The sequence below is a fragment of the Chiloscyllium plagiosum genome, unplaced genomic scaffold (genome assembly GCF_037043375.1).
Source record: "Chiloscyllium plagiosum isolate Xiang-an unplaced genomic scaffold, Cpla_swu_hap1 HiC_scaffold_104, whole genome shotgun sequence".
NCBI lineage: Eukaryota > Metazoa > Chordata > Chondrichthyes > Orectolobiformes > Hemiscylliidae > Chiloscyllium > Chiloscyllium plagiosum.
Genome location: NW_028270243.1, coordinates 40274 through 57913, shown reverse-complemented (window position 1 = coordinate 57913; position 17640 = coordinate 40274). Strand labels below are relative to the sequence as shown.

Below are 17640 nucleotides of genomic sequence, written 5' to 3'. Positions count from 1 at the left end.
TACTGACTGTATCCCTACTGATGTTAATACAGCTCCCTCACACTGTCACTCAGTAACCCCTCTCCCCCCCCCCAGGGCCCTGTGTTACTGACTGTATCTGTACTGATGTTAATCCAGCTCACCCACACTGTCACTCAGTAACCCCTCTCCCCCCCCAGGGCCCTGTGTGACTGACTGTATCTGTACTGATGTTAATCCAGCTCCCCCACACTGTCACTCAGTAACCCCTCTCCCCCCCCAGTGCCCTGTGTTACTGACTGTATCTGTACTGATGTTAATCCAGCTCCCTCACACTGTCACTCAGTAACCCCTCTCCCCCCGCCAGGGCCCTGTGTTACTGACTGTATCTGTACTGATGTTAATCCAGCTCCCTCACACTGTCACTCAGTAACCCCTCTCCCCCCCAGCGCCCTGTGTTACTGACTGTATCTGTACTGATGTTAATCCAGCTCCCTCACACTGTCACTCAGTAACCCCTCTCCCCCCCAGCGCCCTGTGTTACTGACTGTATCCCTACTGATGTTAATCCAGCTCCCTCACACTGTCACTCAGTAACCCCTCTCCCCCCGCCAGGGCCCTGTGTTACTGACTGTATCTGTACTGATGTTAATCCAGCTCCCCCACACTGTCACTCAGTGACCCCTCTCCCCGCCAGGGCCCTGTGTTACTGACTGTATCCCTACTGATGTTAATCCAGCTCCCTCACACTGTCACTCAGTGACCCCTCTCCCCGCCAGGGCCCTGTGTTACTGACTGTATCCCTACTGATGTTAATCCAGCTCCCCCACACTGTCACTCAGTGACCCCTCTCCCCGCCAGGGCCCTGTGTTACTGACTGTATCCCTACTGATGTTAATCCAGCTCCCCCACACTGTCACTCAGTGACCCCTCTCCCCCCCAGTGCCCTGTGTTACTGACTGTATCTGTACTGATGTTAATCCAGCTCCCCCACACTGTCACTCAGTAACCCCTCTCCCCCCCAGGGCCCTGTGTTACTGACTGTATCTGTACTGATGTTAATCCAGCTCCCTCACACTGTCACTCAGTAACCCCTCTCCCCCCCCAGTGCCCTGTGTTACTGACTGTATCTGTACTGATGTTAATCCAGCTCCCCCACACTGTCACTCAGTAACCCCTCTCCGCCCCCAGTGCCCTGTGTTACTGACTGTATCTGTACTGATGTTAATCCAGCTCCCTCACACTGTCACTCAGTAACCCCTCTCCCCGCCCCCCCATTCCCCTGTGTTACTGACTGTATCTGTACTGATGTTAATCCAGCTCCCTCACACTGTCACTCAGTAACCCCTCTCCCCCCGCCAGGGCCCTGTGTTACTGACTGTATCTGTCCTGATGTTAATCCAGCTCCCCCACACTGTCACTCAGTGACCCCTCTCCCCGCCAGGGCCCTGTGTTACTGACTGTATCTGTACTGATGTTAATCCAGCTCCCTCACACTGTCACTCAGTAACCCCTCTCCCCCCCAGCGCCCTGTGTTACTGACTGTATCTGTACTGATGTTAATCCAGCTCCCCCACACTGTCACTCAGTAACCCCTCTCCCCCCCAGGGCCCTGTGTTACTGACTGTATCTGTACTGATGTTAATACAGCTCCCTCACACTGTCACTCAGTAACCCCTCTCCCCCCCCCCCAGGGCCCTGTGTTACTGACTGTATCTGTACTGATGTTAATCCAGCTCCCTCACACTGTCACTCAGTAACCCCTCTCCCCCCTCAGGGCCCTGTATTACTGACTGTATCCCTACTGATGTTAATCCAGCTCCCTCACACTGTCACTCAGTAACCACTCTCCCCCCCCCCAGTGCCCTGTGTTACTGACGGTATCTGTACTGATGTTAATCCAGCTCCCTCACACTGTCACTCAGTAACCCCTCTCCCCCCAGGGCCCTGTGTTACTGACTGTATCTGTACTGATGTTAATCCAGCTCCCTCACACTGTCACTCAGTAACCCCTCTCCCCCCCAGGGCCCTGTGTTACTGACGGTATCTGTACTGATGTTAATCCAGCTCCCTCACACTGTCACACAGTAACCCCTCTCCTCCCCAGTGCCCTGTGTTACTGACTGTATCCCTACTGATGTTAATCCAGCTCCCTCACACTGTCCCTCAGTAACCCCTCTCCCCCCCAGGGCCCTGTGTTACTGACTGTATCCGTACTGATGTTAATCCAGCTCACCCACACTGTCACTCAGTAACCCCTCTCCCCCCCCAGTGCCCTGTGTTACTGACGGTATCTGTACTGATGTTAATCCAGCTCCCTCACACTGTCACTCAGTAACCCCTCTCCCCCCCAGGGCCCTGTGTTACTGACGGTATCCGTACTGATGTTAATCCAGCTCCCTCACACTGTCACTCAGTAACCCCTCTCCTCCCGCCAGGGCCCTGTGTTACTGACTGTATCTGTCCTGATGTTAATCCAGCTCCCCCACACTGTCACTCAGTGACCCCTCTCCCCGCCAGGGCCCTGTGTTACTGACTGTATCTGTACTGATGTTAATCCAGCTCCCTCACACTGTCACTCAGTCACCCCTCTCCCCCCTCAGGGCCCTGTATTACTGACTGTATCCCTACTGATGTTAATCCAGCTCCCTCACACTGTCACTCAGTAACCACTCTCCCCACCCCCAGTGCCCTGTGTTACTGACGGTATCTGTACTGATGTTAATCCAGCTCCCTCACACTGTCACTCAGTAACCCCTCTCCCCCCAGGGCCCTGTGTTACTGACTGTATCTGTACTGATGTTAATCCAGCTCCCTCACACTGTCACTCAGTAACCCCTCTCCCCCCCAGGGCCCTGTGTTACTGACGGTATCTGTACTGATGTTAATCCAGCTCCCTCACACTGTCACACAGTAACCCCTCTCCTCCCCAGTGCCCTGTGTTACTGACTGTATCCCTACTGATGTTAATCCAGCTCCCTCACACTGTCCCTCAGTAACCCCTCTCCCCCCCAGGGCCCTGTGTTACTGACTGTATCCGTACTGATGTTAATCCAGCTCACCCACACTGTCACTCAGTAACCCCTCTCCCCCCACAGTGCCCTGTGTTACTGACTGTATCTGTACTGATGTTAATCCAGCTCCCTCACACTGTCCCTCAGTAACCCCTCTCCCCCCCAGGGCCCTGTGTTACTGACTGTATCCGTACTGATGTTAATCCAGCTCCCTCACACTGTCACTCAGTAACCCCTCTCCCCCCCAGGGCCCTGTGTTACTGACTGTATCTGTACTGATGTTAATCCAGCTCCCCCACACTGTCACTCAGTAACCCCTCTCCCCCCCAGTGCCGTGTGTTACTGACTGTATCTGTACTGATGTTAATCCAGCTCCCTCACACTGTCACTCAGTAACCGCTCTCCCCCCCAGGGCCCTGTGTTACTGACTGTATCCCTACTGATGTTAATACAACTCCCTCACACTGTCACTCAGTAACCCCTCTCCCCCCCAGGGCCCTGTGTTACTGACTGTATCTGTACTGATGTTAATCCAGCTCCCTCACACTGTCACTCAGTAACCCCTCTCCCCCCCAGGGCCCTGTGTTACTGACTGTATCTGTACTGATGTTAATCCAGCTCCCTCACACTGTCACTCAGTAACCCCTCTCCCCCACAGGGCCCTGTGTTACTGACTGTATCTGTACTGATGTTAATCCAGCTCCCCCACACTGTCACTCAGTAACCCCTCTCCCCCCCAGTGCCGTGTGTTACTGACTGTATCTGTACTGATGTTAATCCAGCTCCCTCACACTGTCACTCAGTAACCGCTCTCCCCCCCAGGGCCCTGTGTTACTGACTGTATCCCTACTGATGTTAATCCAGCTCCCTCACACTGTCACTCAGTAACCCCTCTCCCCCGCCAGGGCCCTGTGTTACTGACTGTATCTGTACTGATGTTAATCCAGCTCCCTCACACTGTCACTCAGGAACCCGTCTCCCCCCCCCAGCGCCCTGTGTTACTGACTGTATCTGTACTGATGTTAATCCAGCTCCCTCACACTGTCACTCAGTAACCCCTCTCCCCGCCAGGGCCCTGTGTTACTGACTGTTTCTGTACTGATGTTAATCCAGCTCCCTCACACTGTCACTCAGTAACCCCTCTCCCCCCTCAGGCCCCTGTATTACTGACTGTATCCCTACTGATGTTAATCCAGCTCCCTCACACTGTCACTCAGTAACCCCTCTCCCCCCCCCAGTGCCCTGTGTTACTGACGGTATCTGTACTGATGTTAATCCAGCTCCCTCACACTGTCACTCAGTAACCCCTCTCCCCCCCCAGGGCCCTGTGTTACTGACTGTATCTGCACTGATGTTAATCCAGCTCCCTCACACTGTCACTCAGTAACTCCTCTCCCCCCCAGGGACCTGTGTTACTGACTGTATCCCTACTGATGTTAATCCAGCTCCCTCACACTGTCACTCAGTCACCCCTAGCCCTCCCAGGACCCTGTGTTACTGACTGTATCTGTACTGATGTTAATCCAGCTCTCTCACACTGTCACTCAGTAACCCCTCTCCCCCCCCAGAGCCCTGTGTTACTGACGGTATCTGTACTGATGTTAATCCAGCTCCCCCACACTGTCACTCAGTAACCCCTCTCACCCCCAGGGCCCTGTGTTACTGACTGTATCTGTACTGATGTTAATCCAGCTCCCTCACACTGTCACTCAGTAACCCCTCTCCCCCCCCCAGTCCCCTGTGTTACTGACTGTATCTGTACTGATGTTAATCCAGCTCCCTCACACTGTCACTCAGTAACCCCTCTCCCCCCCCCCAGGGCCCTGTGTTACTGACTGTATCTGTACTGATGTTAATCCAGCTCCCTCACACTGTCACTCAGTAACCCCTCTCCCCCCAGGGCCCTGTGTTACTGACTGTATCTGTACTGATGTTAATCCAGCTCCCCCACACTGTCACTCAGTAACCCCTCTCCCCCCAGGGCCCTGTGTTACTGACTGTATCTGTACTGATGTTAATCCAGCTCCCCCACACTGTCACTCAGTAACCCCTCTCCCCCCCAGGGCCCTGTGTTACTGACTGTATCTGTACTGATGTTAATCCAGCTCCCTCACACTGTCACTCAGTAACCCCTCTCCCCGCCAGGGCCCTGTGTTACTGACTGTATCTGTCCTGATGTTAATCCAGCTCCCTCACACTGTCACTCAGTAACCCCTCTCCCCCCTCAGGCCCCTGTATTACTGACTGTATCCCAACTGATGTTAATCCAGCTCCCTCACACTGTCACTCAGTAACCCCTCTCCCCCCCAGGGCCCTGTGTTACTGACTGTATCTGTCCTGATGTTAATCCAGCTCCCTCACACTGTCACTCAGTAACCCCTCTCCCCCCCCAGTGCCCTGTGTTACTGACTGTATCTGTACTGATGTTAATCCAGCTCCCTCACACTGTCACTCAGTAACCCCTCTCCCCCCCCCCAGGGCCCTGTGTTACTGACTGTATCTGTACTGATGTTAATCCAGCTCCCTCACACTGTCACTCAGTAACCCCTCTTCCCCCCAGGGCCCTGTGTTACTGACTGTATCTGTACTGATGTTAATCCAGCTCCCTCACACTCTCACTCAGTAACCCCTCTCCTCCCCATCGCCCTGTGTTACTGACTGTATCTGTACTGATGTTAATCCAGCTCCCTCACACTGTCACTCAGTAACCCCTCTCCCCCCCCAGGGCCCTGTGTTACTGACTGTATCTGTACTGATGTTAATCCAGCTGCCCCACACTGTCACTCAGTAACCCCTCTCCGCCCCCAGTGCCCTGTGTTACTGACTGTATCCCTACTGATGTTAATCCAGCTCCCCCACACTGTCACTCAGTAACCTCTCTCCCCCCCAGGGCCCTGTGTTACTGACTGTATCTGTACTGATGTTAATCCAGCTCCCTCACACTGTCACTCAGTAACCCCTCTCCCCCCCCCCCATTCCCCTGTGTTACTGACTGTATCTGTACTGATGTTAATCCAGCTCCCTCACACTGTCACTCAGTAACCCCTCTCTCCCCCCCCCCCAGGGCCCTGTGTTACTGACTGTATCTGTACTGATGTTAATCCAGCTCCCTCACACTGTCACTCAGTAACCCCTCTCCACCCCAGGGCCCTGTGTTACTGACTGTATCTGTACTGATGTTAATCCAGCTCCCTCACACTGTCACTCAGTAACCCCTCTCCCCCCCAGGGCCCTGTGTTACTGACTGTATCTGTCCTGATGTTAATCCAGCTCCCCCACACTGTCACTCAGTGACCCCTCTCCCCGCCAGGGCCCTGTGTTACTGACTGAATCTGTACTGATGTTAATCCAGCTCCCCCACACTGTCACTCAGTAACCCCTCCCCCCCCCCAGGGCCCTGTGTTGCTGACTGTATCTGTACTGATGTTAATCCAGCTCCCTCACACTGTCACTCAGTAACCCCTCTCCCTCCCAGGGCCCTGTGTTACTGACTGTATCTGTACTGATGTTAATCCAGCTCCCTCACACTGTCACTCAGTAACCCCTCTCCCCCCCCCCCATTCCCCTGTGTTACTGACTGTATCTGTACTGATGTTAATCCAGCTCCCTCACACTGTCACTCAGTAACCCCTCTCTCCCCCCCCCCCCAGGGCCCTGTGTTACTGACTGTATCTGTACTGATGTTAATCCAGCTCCCTCACACTGTCACTCAGTAACCCCTCCCCCCCCCCCAGGGCCCTGTGTTACTGACTGTATCTGTACTGATGTTAATCCAGCTCCCTCACACTGTCACTCAGTAACCCCTCTCCCCCCTCAGGGCCCTGTATTACTGACTGTATCCCTACTGATGTTAATCCAGCTCCCTCACACTGTCACTCAGTAACCACTCTCCCCCCCCCCAGTGCCCTGTGTTACTGACGGTATCTGTACTGATGTTAATCCAGCTCCCTCACACTGTCACTCAGTAACCCCTCTCCCCCCAGGGCCCTGTGTTACTGACTGTATCTGTACTGATGTTAATCCAGCTCCCTCACACTGTCACTCAGTAACCCCTCTCCCCCCCAGGGCCCTGTGTTACTGACTGTATCTGTACTGATGTTAATCCAGCTCCCCCACACTGTCACTCAGTAACCCCTCGCTCCCCCCAGGGCCCTGTGTTACTGACTGTATCTGTACTGATGTTAATCCAGCTCCCTCACACTGTCACTCAGTAACCCCTCTCCCCCCCCAGTGCCCTGTGGTACTGACGGTATCTGTACTGATGTTAATCCAGCTCCCTCACACTGTCACTCAGTAACCCCTCCTCCCCCCAGGGCCCTGTGTTACTGACTGTATCCGTACTGATGTTAATCCAGCTCCCTCACACTGTCACTCAGTAACCCCTCTCCCCCCCAGGGCCCTGTGTTACTGACTGTATCTGTACTGATGTTAATCCAGCTCCCCCACACTGTCACTCAGTAACCCCTCTCCCCCCCAGTGCCGTGTGTTACTGACTGTATCTGTACTGATGTTAATCCAGCTCCCCCACACTGTCACTCAGTAACCCCTCTCCCCCCCAGGGCCCTGTGTTACTGACTGTATCTGTACTGATGTTAATCCAGCTCCCTCACACTGTCACTCAGTAACCGCTCTCCCCCCCAGGGCCCTGTGTTACTGACTGTATCTGTACTGATGTTAATCCAGCTCCCTCACACTGTCACTCAGTAACCCCTCTCCCCCCCCAGGGCCCTGTGTTACTGACTGTATCTGTACTGATGTTAATCCAGCTCCCTCACACTGTCACTCAGTAACCCCTCTCCCCCACAGGGACCTTTGTTACTGACGGTATCTGTACTGATGTTAATCCAGCTCCCTCACACTGTCACTCAGTAACCCCTCTCCCCCCCAGGGCCCTGTGTTACTGACTGTATCTGTACTGATGTTAATCCAGCTCCCTCACACTGTCACTCAGTAACCCCTCTCCCCCCCAGGGCCCTGTGTTACTGACTGTATCTGTACTGATGTTAATACAACTCCCTCACACTGTCACTCAGTAACCCCTCTCCCCCCCAGGGCCCTGTGTTACTGACTGTATCTGTACTGATGTTAATCCAGCTCCCTCACACTGTCACACAGTAACCCCTCTCCCCCCCCAGGGCCCTGTGTTACTGACTGTATCTGTACTGATGTTAATCCAGCTCCCTCACACTGTCACTCAGTAACCCCTCTCCCCCACAGGGACCTTTGTTACTGACGGTATCTGTACTGATGTTAATCCAGCTCCCTCACACTGTCACTCAGTAACCGCTCTCCCCCCCAGGGCCCTGTGTTACTGACTGTATCTGTACTGATGTTAATCCAGCTCCCTCACACTGTCACTCAGTAACCCCTCTCCCCGCCAGGGCCCTGTGTTACTGACTGTTTCTGTACTGATGTTAATCCAGCTCCCTCACACTGTCACTCAGTAACCCCTCTCCCCCCTCAGGCCGCTGTATTACTGACTGTATCCCTACTGATGTTAATCCAGCTCACCCACACTGTCACTCAGTAACCCCTCTCCCCCCCCCAGTGCCCTGTGTTACTGACGGTATCTGTACTGATGTTAATCCAGCTCCCTCACACTGTCACTCAGTAACCCCTCTCCCCCCAGGGCCCTGTGTTACTGACTGTATCTGTACTGATGTTAATCCAGCTCCCTCACACTGTCACTCAGTAACCCCTCTCCCCCCCAGGGCCCTGTGTTACTGACTGTATCTGTACTGATGTTAATCCAGCTCCCTCACACTGTCACTCAGTAACCCCTCTCCCCCCCCAGGGCCCTGTGTTACTAACGGTATCTGTACTGATGTTAATCCAGCTCCCCCACACTGTCACTCAGTAACCCCTCGCTCCCCCCAGGGCCCTGTGTTACTGACTGTATCTGTACTGATGTTAATCCAGCTCCCTCACACTGTCACTCAGTAACCCCTCTCCCCCCCCAGTGCCCTGTGGTACTGACGGTATCTGTACTGATGTTAATCCAGCTCCCTCACACTATCACTCAGTAACCCCTCCTCCCCCCAGGGCCCTGTGTTACTGACTGTATCCGTACTGATGTTAATCCAGCTCCCTCACACTGTCACTCAGTAACCCCTCTCCCCCCCAGGGCCCTGTGTTACTGACTGTATCTGTACTGATGTTAATCCAGCTCCCTCACACTGTCACTCAGTAACCCCTCTCTCCCCCCAGGGCCCTGTGTTACTGACTGTATCTGTACTGATGTTAATCCAGCTCCCTCACACTGTCACTCAGTAACCCCTCTCCCCCCCAGGGCCCTGTGTTACTGACTGTATCTGTACTGATGTTAATCCAGCTCCCTCACACTGTCACTCAGTAACCCCTCTCCCCCACAGGGACCTTTGTTACTGACGGTATCTGTACTGATGTTAATCCAGCTCCCTCACACTGTCACTCAGTAACCCCTCTCCCCCCCAGGGCCCTGTGTTACTGACTGTATCTGTACTGATGTTAATCCAGCTCCCTCACACTGTCACTCAGTAACCCCTCTCCCCCCCAGGGCCCTGTGTTACTGACTGTATCTGTACTGATGTTAATACAACTCCCTCACACTGTCACTCAGTAACCCCTCTCCCCCCCAGGGCCCTGTGTTACTGACTGTATCTGTACTGATGTTAATCCAGCTCCCTCACACTGTCACTCAGTAACCCCTCTCCCCCCCCAGGGCCCTGTGTTACTGACTATATCTGTACTGATGTTAATCCAGCTCCCTCACACTGTCACTCAGTAACCCCTCTCCCCCACAGGGACCTTTGTTACTGACGGTATCTGTACTGATGTTAATCCAGCTCCCTCACACTGTCACTCAGTAACCGCTCTCCCCCCCAGGGCCCTGTGTTACTGACTGTATCTGTACTGATGTTAATCCAGCTCCCTCACACTGTCACTCAGTAACCCCTCTCCCCGCCAGGGCCCTGTGTTACTGACTGTTTCTCTACTGATGTTAATCCAGCTCCCTCACACTGTCACTCAGTAACCCCTCTCCCCCCTCAGGCCGCTGTATTACTGACTGTATCCCTACTGATGTTAATCCAGCTCCCTCACACTGTCACTCAGTAACCCCTCTCCCCCCTCAGGCCGCTGTATTACTGACTGTATCCCTACTGATGTTAATCCAGCTCCCTCACACTGTCACTCAGTAACCCCTCTCCCCCCCCCCAGTGCCCTGTGTTACTGACGGTATCTGTACTGATGTTAATCCAGCTCCCTCACACTGTCACTCAGTAACTCCTCTCCCCCCCAGGGACCTGTGTTACTGACTGTATCCCTACTGATGTTAATCCAGCTCCCTCACACTGTCACTCAGTCACCCCTCTCCCTCCCAGGACCCTGTGTTACTGACTGTATCTGTACTGATGTTAATTCAGCTCTCTCACACTGTCACTCAGTAACCCCTCTCCCCCCCCAGAGCCCTGTGTTACTGACTGTATCTGTACTGATGTTAATCCAGCTCCCCCACACTGTCACTCAGTAACGCCTCTCCCCCCCCAGTGCCCTGTGTTACTGACGGTATCTGTACTGATGTTAATCCAGCTCCCCCACACTGTCACTCAGTAACCCCTCTCCCCCCCAGGGCCCTGTGTTACTGACTGTATCTGTACTGATGTTAATCCAGCTCCCTCACACTGTCACTCAGTAACCCCTCTCCCCCCCCAGTGCCCTGTGTTACTGACGGTATCTGTACTGATGTTAATCCAGCTCCCCCACACTGTCACTCAGTAACCCCTCTCCCCCCCCCAGGGCCCTGTGTTACTGACTGTATCTGTACTGATGTTAATCCAGCTCCCCCACACTGTCACTCAGTAACCCCTCTCCCCCCCCCAGGGCCCTGTGTTACTGACTGTATCTGTACTGATGTTAATCCAGCTCCCTCACACTGTCACTCAGTAACCCCTCTCCCCCCCCCATTCCCCTGTGTTACTGACTGTATCTGTACTGATGTTAATCCAGCTCCCTCACACTGTCACTCAGTAACCCCTCTCCCCCCCCCCATTCCCCTGTGTTACTGACTGTATCTGTGCTGATGTTAATCCAGCTCCCTCACACTGTCACTCAGTAACCCCTCTCCCCCCCAGGGCCCTGTGTTACTGACTGTATCCCTACTGATGTTAATCCAGCTCCCTCACACTGTCACTCAGTAACCCCTCTCCCCCCCAGGGCCCTGTGTTACTGACTGTATCTGTACTGATGTTAATCCAGCTCCCTCACACTGTCACTCAGTAACCCCTCTCCCCCCCAGGGCCCTGTGTTACTGACTGTATCCCTACTGATGTTAATCCAGCTCCCTCACACTGTCACTCAGTAACCCCTCTCCCCCCCAGGGCCCTGTGTTACTGACTGTATCCCTACTGATGTTAATCCAGCTCCCTCACACTGTCACTCAGTAACCCCTCTCCCCCCCCCAGTGCCGTGTGTTACTGACTGTATCTGTACTGATGTTAATCCAGCTCCCCCACACTGTCACTCAGTAACCCCTCTCCCCCCCAGCGCCCTGTGTTACTGACTGTATCTGTACTGATGTTAATCCAGCTCCCTCACACTGTCACTCAGTAACCCCTCTCCCCCCCAGGGCCCTGTGTTACTGACTGTATCTGTACTGATGTTAATCCAGCTCCCTCACACTGTCACTCAGTAACCCCTCTCCCCCCCAGGGCCCTGTGTTACTGACTGTATCCCTACTGATGTTAATCCAGCTCCCTCACACTGTCACTCAGTAACCCCTCTCCCCCCCCCAGTGCCGTGTGTTACTGACTGTATCTGTACTGATGTTAATCCAGCTCCCCCACACTGTCACTCAGTAACCCCTCTCCCCCCCAGCGCCCTGTGTTACTGACTGTATCTGTACTGATGTTAATCCAGCTCCCTCACACTGTCACTCGGTAACCCCCCTCTCCCCCCCCAGGGCCCTGTGTTACTGACTGTATCTGTACTGATGTTAATCCAGCTCCCTCACACTGTCACTCAGTAACCTCTCTCCCTCCCAGGGCCTTGTGTTACTGACTGTATCCCTACTGATGTTAATCCAGCTCCCTCACACTGTCACTCAGTAACCCCTCTCCCCCCCAGCGCCCTGTGTTACTGACTGTATCTGTACTGATGTTAATACAGCTCCCTCACACTGTCACTCGGTAACCCCTCTCCCCCGCCAGCGCCCTGTGTTACTGACTGTATCTGTACTAATGTTAATCCAGCTCCCCCACACAGTCACTCAGTAACCCCTCTCCCCCCCAGGGCCCTGTGTTACTGACTGTATCTGTACTGATGTTAATCCAGCTCCCTCACACTGTCACTCAGTAACCCCTCTCCCCCCCAGAGCCCTGTGTTACTGACTGTATCTGTACTGATGTTAATCCAGCTCCCCCACACTGTCACTCAGTAACCCCTCTCCCCCCCAGGGCCCTGTGTTACTGACTGTATCTGTACTGATGTTAATCCAGCTCCCTCACACTGTCACTCAGTAACCTCTCCCCCCCCCAGGGCCCTGTGTTACTGACTGTATCTGTACTGATGTTAATCCAGCTCCCTCACACTGTCACTCAGTAACCCCTCTCCCCCCCAGGGCCCTGTGTTACTGACTGTATCTGTACTGATGTTAATCCAGCTCCCCCACACTGTCACTCAGTAACCTCTCTCCCCCCCAGGGCCCTGTGTTACTGACTGTATCTGTACTGATGTTAATCCAGCTCCCCCACACTGTCACTCAGTAACCCCTCTCCCCCCCCAGGGCCCTGTGTTACTGACTGTATCTGTACTGATGTTAATCCAGCTCCCTCACACTGTCACTCAGTAACCCCTCTCCCCCCCAGGGCCCTGTGTTACTGACTGTATCTCTACTGATGTTAATCCAGCTCCCTCACACTGTCACTCAGTAACCCCTCTCCCCCCAGGGCCCTGTGTTACTGACTGTATCTGTACTGATGTTAATCCAGCTCCCTCACACTGTCACTCAGTAACCCCTCTCCCCGCCAGGGCCCTGTGTTACTGACTGTATCTGTACTGATGTTAATCCAGCTCCCTCACACTGTCACTCAGTAACCCCTCTCCCCCCTCAGGGCCCTGTATTACTGACTGTATCTGTACTGATGTTAATCCAGCTCCCCCACACTGTCACTCAGTGACCCCTCTCCCCGCCAGGGCCCTGTGTTACTGACTGTATCTGTACTGATGTTAATCCAGCTCCCTCACACTGTCACTCAGTAACCCCTCTCCCCCCCAGGGCCCTGTGTTACTGACTGTATCTGTACTGATGTTAATCCAGCTCCCCCACACTGTCACTCAGTAACCCCTCTCCCCCCCAGGGCCCTGTGTTACTGACTGTATCCCTACTGATGTTAATCCAGCTCCCCCACACTGTCACTCAGTAACCCCTCTCCCCCCCCAGGGCCCTGTGTTACTGACTGTATCTGTACTGATGTTAATCCAGCTCCCTCACACTGTCACTCAGTAACCCCTCTCCCCCCAGGGCCCTGTGTTACTGACTGTATCTGTACTGATGTTAATCCAGCTCCCTCACACTGTCACTCAGTAACCCCTCTACCCCCAGGGCCCTGTGTTACTGACGGTATCTGTACTGATGTTAATCCAGCTCCCTCACACTGTCACACAGTAACCCCTCTCCTCCCCAGTGCCCTGTGTTACTGACTGTATCCCTACTGATGTTAATCCAGCTCCCTCACACTGTCACTCAGTAACCCCTCTCCCCCCCAGGGCCCTGTGTTACTGACTGTATCTGTACTGATGTTAATCCAGCTCTCTCACACTGTCACTCAGTAACCCCTCTCCCCCCCCAGAGCCCTGTGTTACTGACTGTATCTGTACTGATGTTAATCCAGCTCACCCACACTGTCACTCAGTAACCCCTCTCCCCCCCCAGTGCCCTGTGTTACTGACGGTATCTGTACTGATGTTAATCCAGCTCCCTCACACTGTCACTCAGTAACCCCTCTCCCCCCCAGGGCCCTGTGTTACTGACTGTATCCGTACTGATGTTAATCCAGCTCCCTCACACTGTCACTCAGTAACCCCTCTCCCCCCCAGGGCCCTGTGTTACTGACTGTATCTGTACTGATGTTAATCCAGCTCCCCCACACTGTCACTCAGTAACCCCTCTCCCCCCCAGTGCCGTGTGTTACTGACTGTATCTGTACTGATGTTAATCCAGCTCCCTCACACTGTCACTCAGTAACCGCTCTCCCCCCCAGGGCCCTGTGTTACTGACTGTATCCCTACTGATGTTAATACAACTCCCTCACACTGTCACTCAGTAACCCCTCTCCCCACCAGGGCCCTGTGTTACTGACTGTATCTGTACTGATGTTTATCCAGCTCCCTCACACTGTCACTCAGTAACCCCTCTCCCCCCCCCAGGGCCCTGTGTTACTGACTGTATCCCTACTGATGTTAATCCAGCTCCCTCACACTGTCACTCAGTAACCCCTCTCCCCCACAGGGACCTTTGTTACTGACTGTATCCCTACTGATGTTAATCCAGCTCCCCCACACTGTCACTCAGTAACCCCTCTCCCCCCCCAGTGCCCTGTGTTACTGACGATATCTGTACTGATGTTAATCCAGCTCACTCACACTGTCACTCAGTAACCCCTCTCCCCCCCCAGGGCCCTGTGTTACTGACTGTATCTGTACTGATGTTAATCCAGCTCCCCCACACTGTCACTCAGTAACCCCTCTCCCCCCCCAGTGCCCTGTGTTACTGACGGTATCTGTACTGATGTTAATCCAGCTCCCTCACACTGTCACTCAGTAACCCCTCTCCCCCCCCAGTGCCCTGTGTTACTGACGGTATCTGTACTGATGTTAATCCAGCTCCCTCACACTGTCACTCAGTAACCCCTCTCCCCCCCCAGTGCCCTGTGTTACTGACTGTATCTGTACTGATGTTAATCAAGCTCCCCCACACTGTCACTCAGTAACCCCTCTCCCCCCCAGTGCCGTGTGTTACTGACTGTATCCCTACTGATGTTAATCCAGCTCCCCCACACAGTCACTCAGTAACCCCTCTCCCCCCCAGGGCCCTGTGTTACTGACTGTATCTGTACTGATGTTAATCCAGCTCCCCCACACTGTCACTCAGTAACCTCTCTCCCCCCCAGGGCCCTGTGTTACTGACTGTATCTGTACTGATGTTAATCCAGCTCCCCCACACTGTCACTCAGTAACCTCTCTCCCCCCCAGGGCCCTGTGTTACTGACTGTATCTGTACTGATGTTAATCCAGCTCCCTCACACTGTCACTCAGTAACCCCTCTCCCCCCAGTGCCCTGTGTTACTGACTGTATCCCTACTGATGTTAATCCAGCTCCCTCACACTGTCACTCAGTAACCCCTCTCCCCCCCAGGGCCCTGTGTTACTGACTGTATCTGTACTGATGTTAATCCAGCTCCCTCACACTGTCACTCAGTAACCCCTCTCCCCCCCAGGGCCCTGTGTTACTGACTGTATCCCTACTGATGTTAATCCAGCTCCCTCACACTGTCACTCAGTAACCCCTCACTCCCCCAGTGCTCTGTGTTACTGACTGTATCTGTACTGATGTTAATCCAGCTCCCCCACACTGTCACTCAGTAACCCCTCTCCCCCCAGGGCCCTGTGTTACTGACTGTATCTGTACTGATGTTAATCCAGCTCCCCCACACTGTCACTCAGTAACCCCTCTCCCCCCCAGGGCCCTGTGTTACTGACTGTATCGCTACTGATGTTAATCCAGCTCCCCCACACTGTCACTCAGTAACCCCTCTCCCCCCCCCCACTATAATCTGAAGGCCAGTCCTGAGGGAGTGGGCACTGTCAGGGCATCAGAATAATGCCCCCTGTCTCTCTCTCGCTCTCTGCCTCTCTCTCTCCCTCTCTTCCCCCTCGTTCCCTCTCTCTCTGTGCCCATCTCTCTGTGTCTCTGTCTCTCTCTCACCCCTCTCTCTCCCCTCCTCCCCTCTCACTCTCTGTCCTTCCCTCTCTTTAACGACCCCCCCTCCCCTCTTCCCCCCTCTCTCTCTGTCTCTCTCTCCCCACGCTCTCTCTCTGTTTGTCTCTCTCTCTGTGACCTCTCTCTCCCTCTCCTCTCTCTCTCTCTCTCCCTCCCTCTCCCCTCTCTCAAATCCCCCTCTCTCTCTCTCCCTTTCTCTCTCTCTCTCCATCTCTCTCTCTCTCCATCTCTCTCTCTGTGTCCTCTCTCTCTCTCCCTCCCCCCCGTCTGTCTGTCTGTCTCTCTCTCTCTCTGTCTCTCTCTCACTCTCTCTGTCTCTCTCTCTCCCTCCCTCATTCTCTCTGTCCCTCCCTCTCTCTCTCCCTCCCTCTCTCTCCCTCCCTCCCTCACTCTCTCTCTCGCTCTCTCCCTCTCTCTCCCTCTCTCTCCCTCTCTCTCTCCCTCCCTCCCTCTTTCCCTCTCTCACTCTCTCCCTCCCTCTTTCCCTCTCTCACTCTCTCCCTCCCTCGCTCTTTCTCTCCATCTCTCCCTCTCTCTCCCTCTCTCCACCCCTCCCTCTCTCTCTCCCCCTCCCTCTCTCTCACTCTCTCTCTCTCTCTCACCCTCTGTCCCTCTCTCTCTCTCTCCCTCCCTCCCTCTCTCCCTCCCTCACTCTCTCCCTCCCTCATTCTCTCTTTCCCTCCCTCTCTCTCTCTCCCTCCCTCTCTCTCCCTCCCTCCCTCTCTCTCTCTCTCCCTCTCTCTCCCTCCCTCTCCCTCCCTCCCTCTCTCCCTCTCTCCCTCCATCCCTCCCTCCCTCCCTCTCTCCCTCTCTCCCTCCCTCCCTCCCTCTCTCCCTCTCTCCCTCTCTCCCTCCCTCCCTCTCTCCCTCTCTCCCTCCCTCCCTCTCCCTTTCCCTCTCTCCCTCTCCCTCTCTCTCCCTCCCTCCCTCCCTCTCTCCCTCCCCCTCTCCCTCTCTCTCCCTCCCTACCTCTCTCCCTCCCTCTCTCCCTCTCTCTCTCCCTCCCTCTCTCTCTCTCTCCCTCCCTCTCCCTTTCCCTCTCTCCCTCTCCCTCTCTCTCCCTCCCTCCCTACCTCTCTCCCTCCCTCTCTCCCTCCCTCTCTCCCTCTCTCCCTCTCTCTCTCTGTCCGTCCCTCTCCAGGAGAGAAGGCCTCCATTGATGAGAAAGGTGCCAGTGCCCTGTTTGCCACCCAGCTGGACACGACCCTGGGGGGTAAGCCCATCCAACACCGGGAGGTGCAGGGCAACGAGAGTGACACCTTCATGGGCTATTTCCCCAGTGGGATCCGGTACCAGGTGAGCCTCCCCTTCTCTTCCCTCACGCCCTCCCTGCTCCCTCAGGGGAGTACAGTAGGCCTCAGGCTTTGGGCGAGAGAGTCAGAGATTGCTCCGAGTGGAGGGGTTGGGAGGTGGGGGTCAGTGCTGAGGGAGTGGGCACTGTCGGAGGGTCAGTGCTGAGGGAGTGGGCACTGTCGGAGGGTCAGTGCTGAGGGAGTGGGCACTGTCGGAGGGTCAGTGCTGAGGGAGTGGGCACTGTCGGGGGGTCAGTGCTGAGGGAGTGGGCACTGTCAGAGGGTCAGTGCTGAGGGAGTGGGCACTGTCGGGGGGTCAGTGCTGAGGGAGTGGGCACTGTCGGGGGGTCAGTGCTGAGGGAGTGGGCACTGTCGGGGGGTCAGTGCTGAGGGAGTGGGC

General features: G+C 54.8%; 1 protein-coding gene across 1 annotated transcript in view; it reads left to right on the top strand.

Moving 5' to 3' along the window:
* Positions 1-17640, top strand: part of LOC148134083 (macrophage-capping protein-like) — a 90132-nt gene that overhangs the window by 33648 nt on the left and 38844 nt on the right. Inside the window, 1 exon segment of the mRNA XM_087985695.1 lies at positions 17090-17244. Coding sequence (XP_087841821.1) covers positions 17090-17244 — 155 coding nt within the window.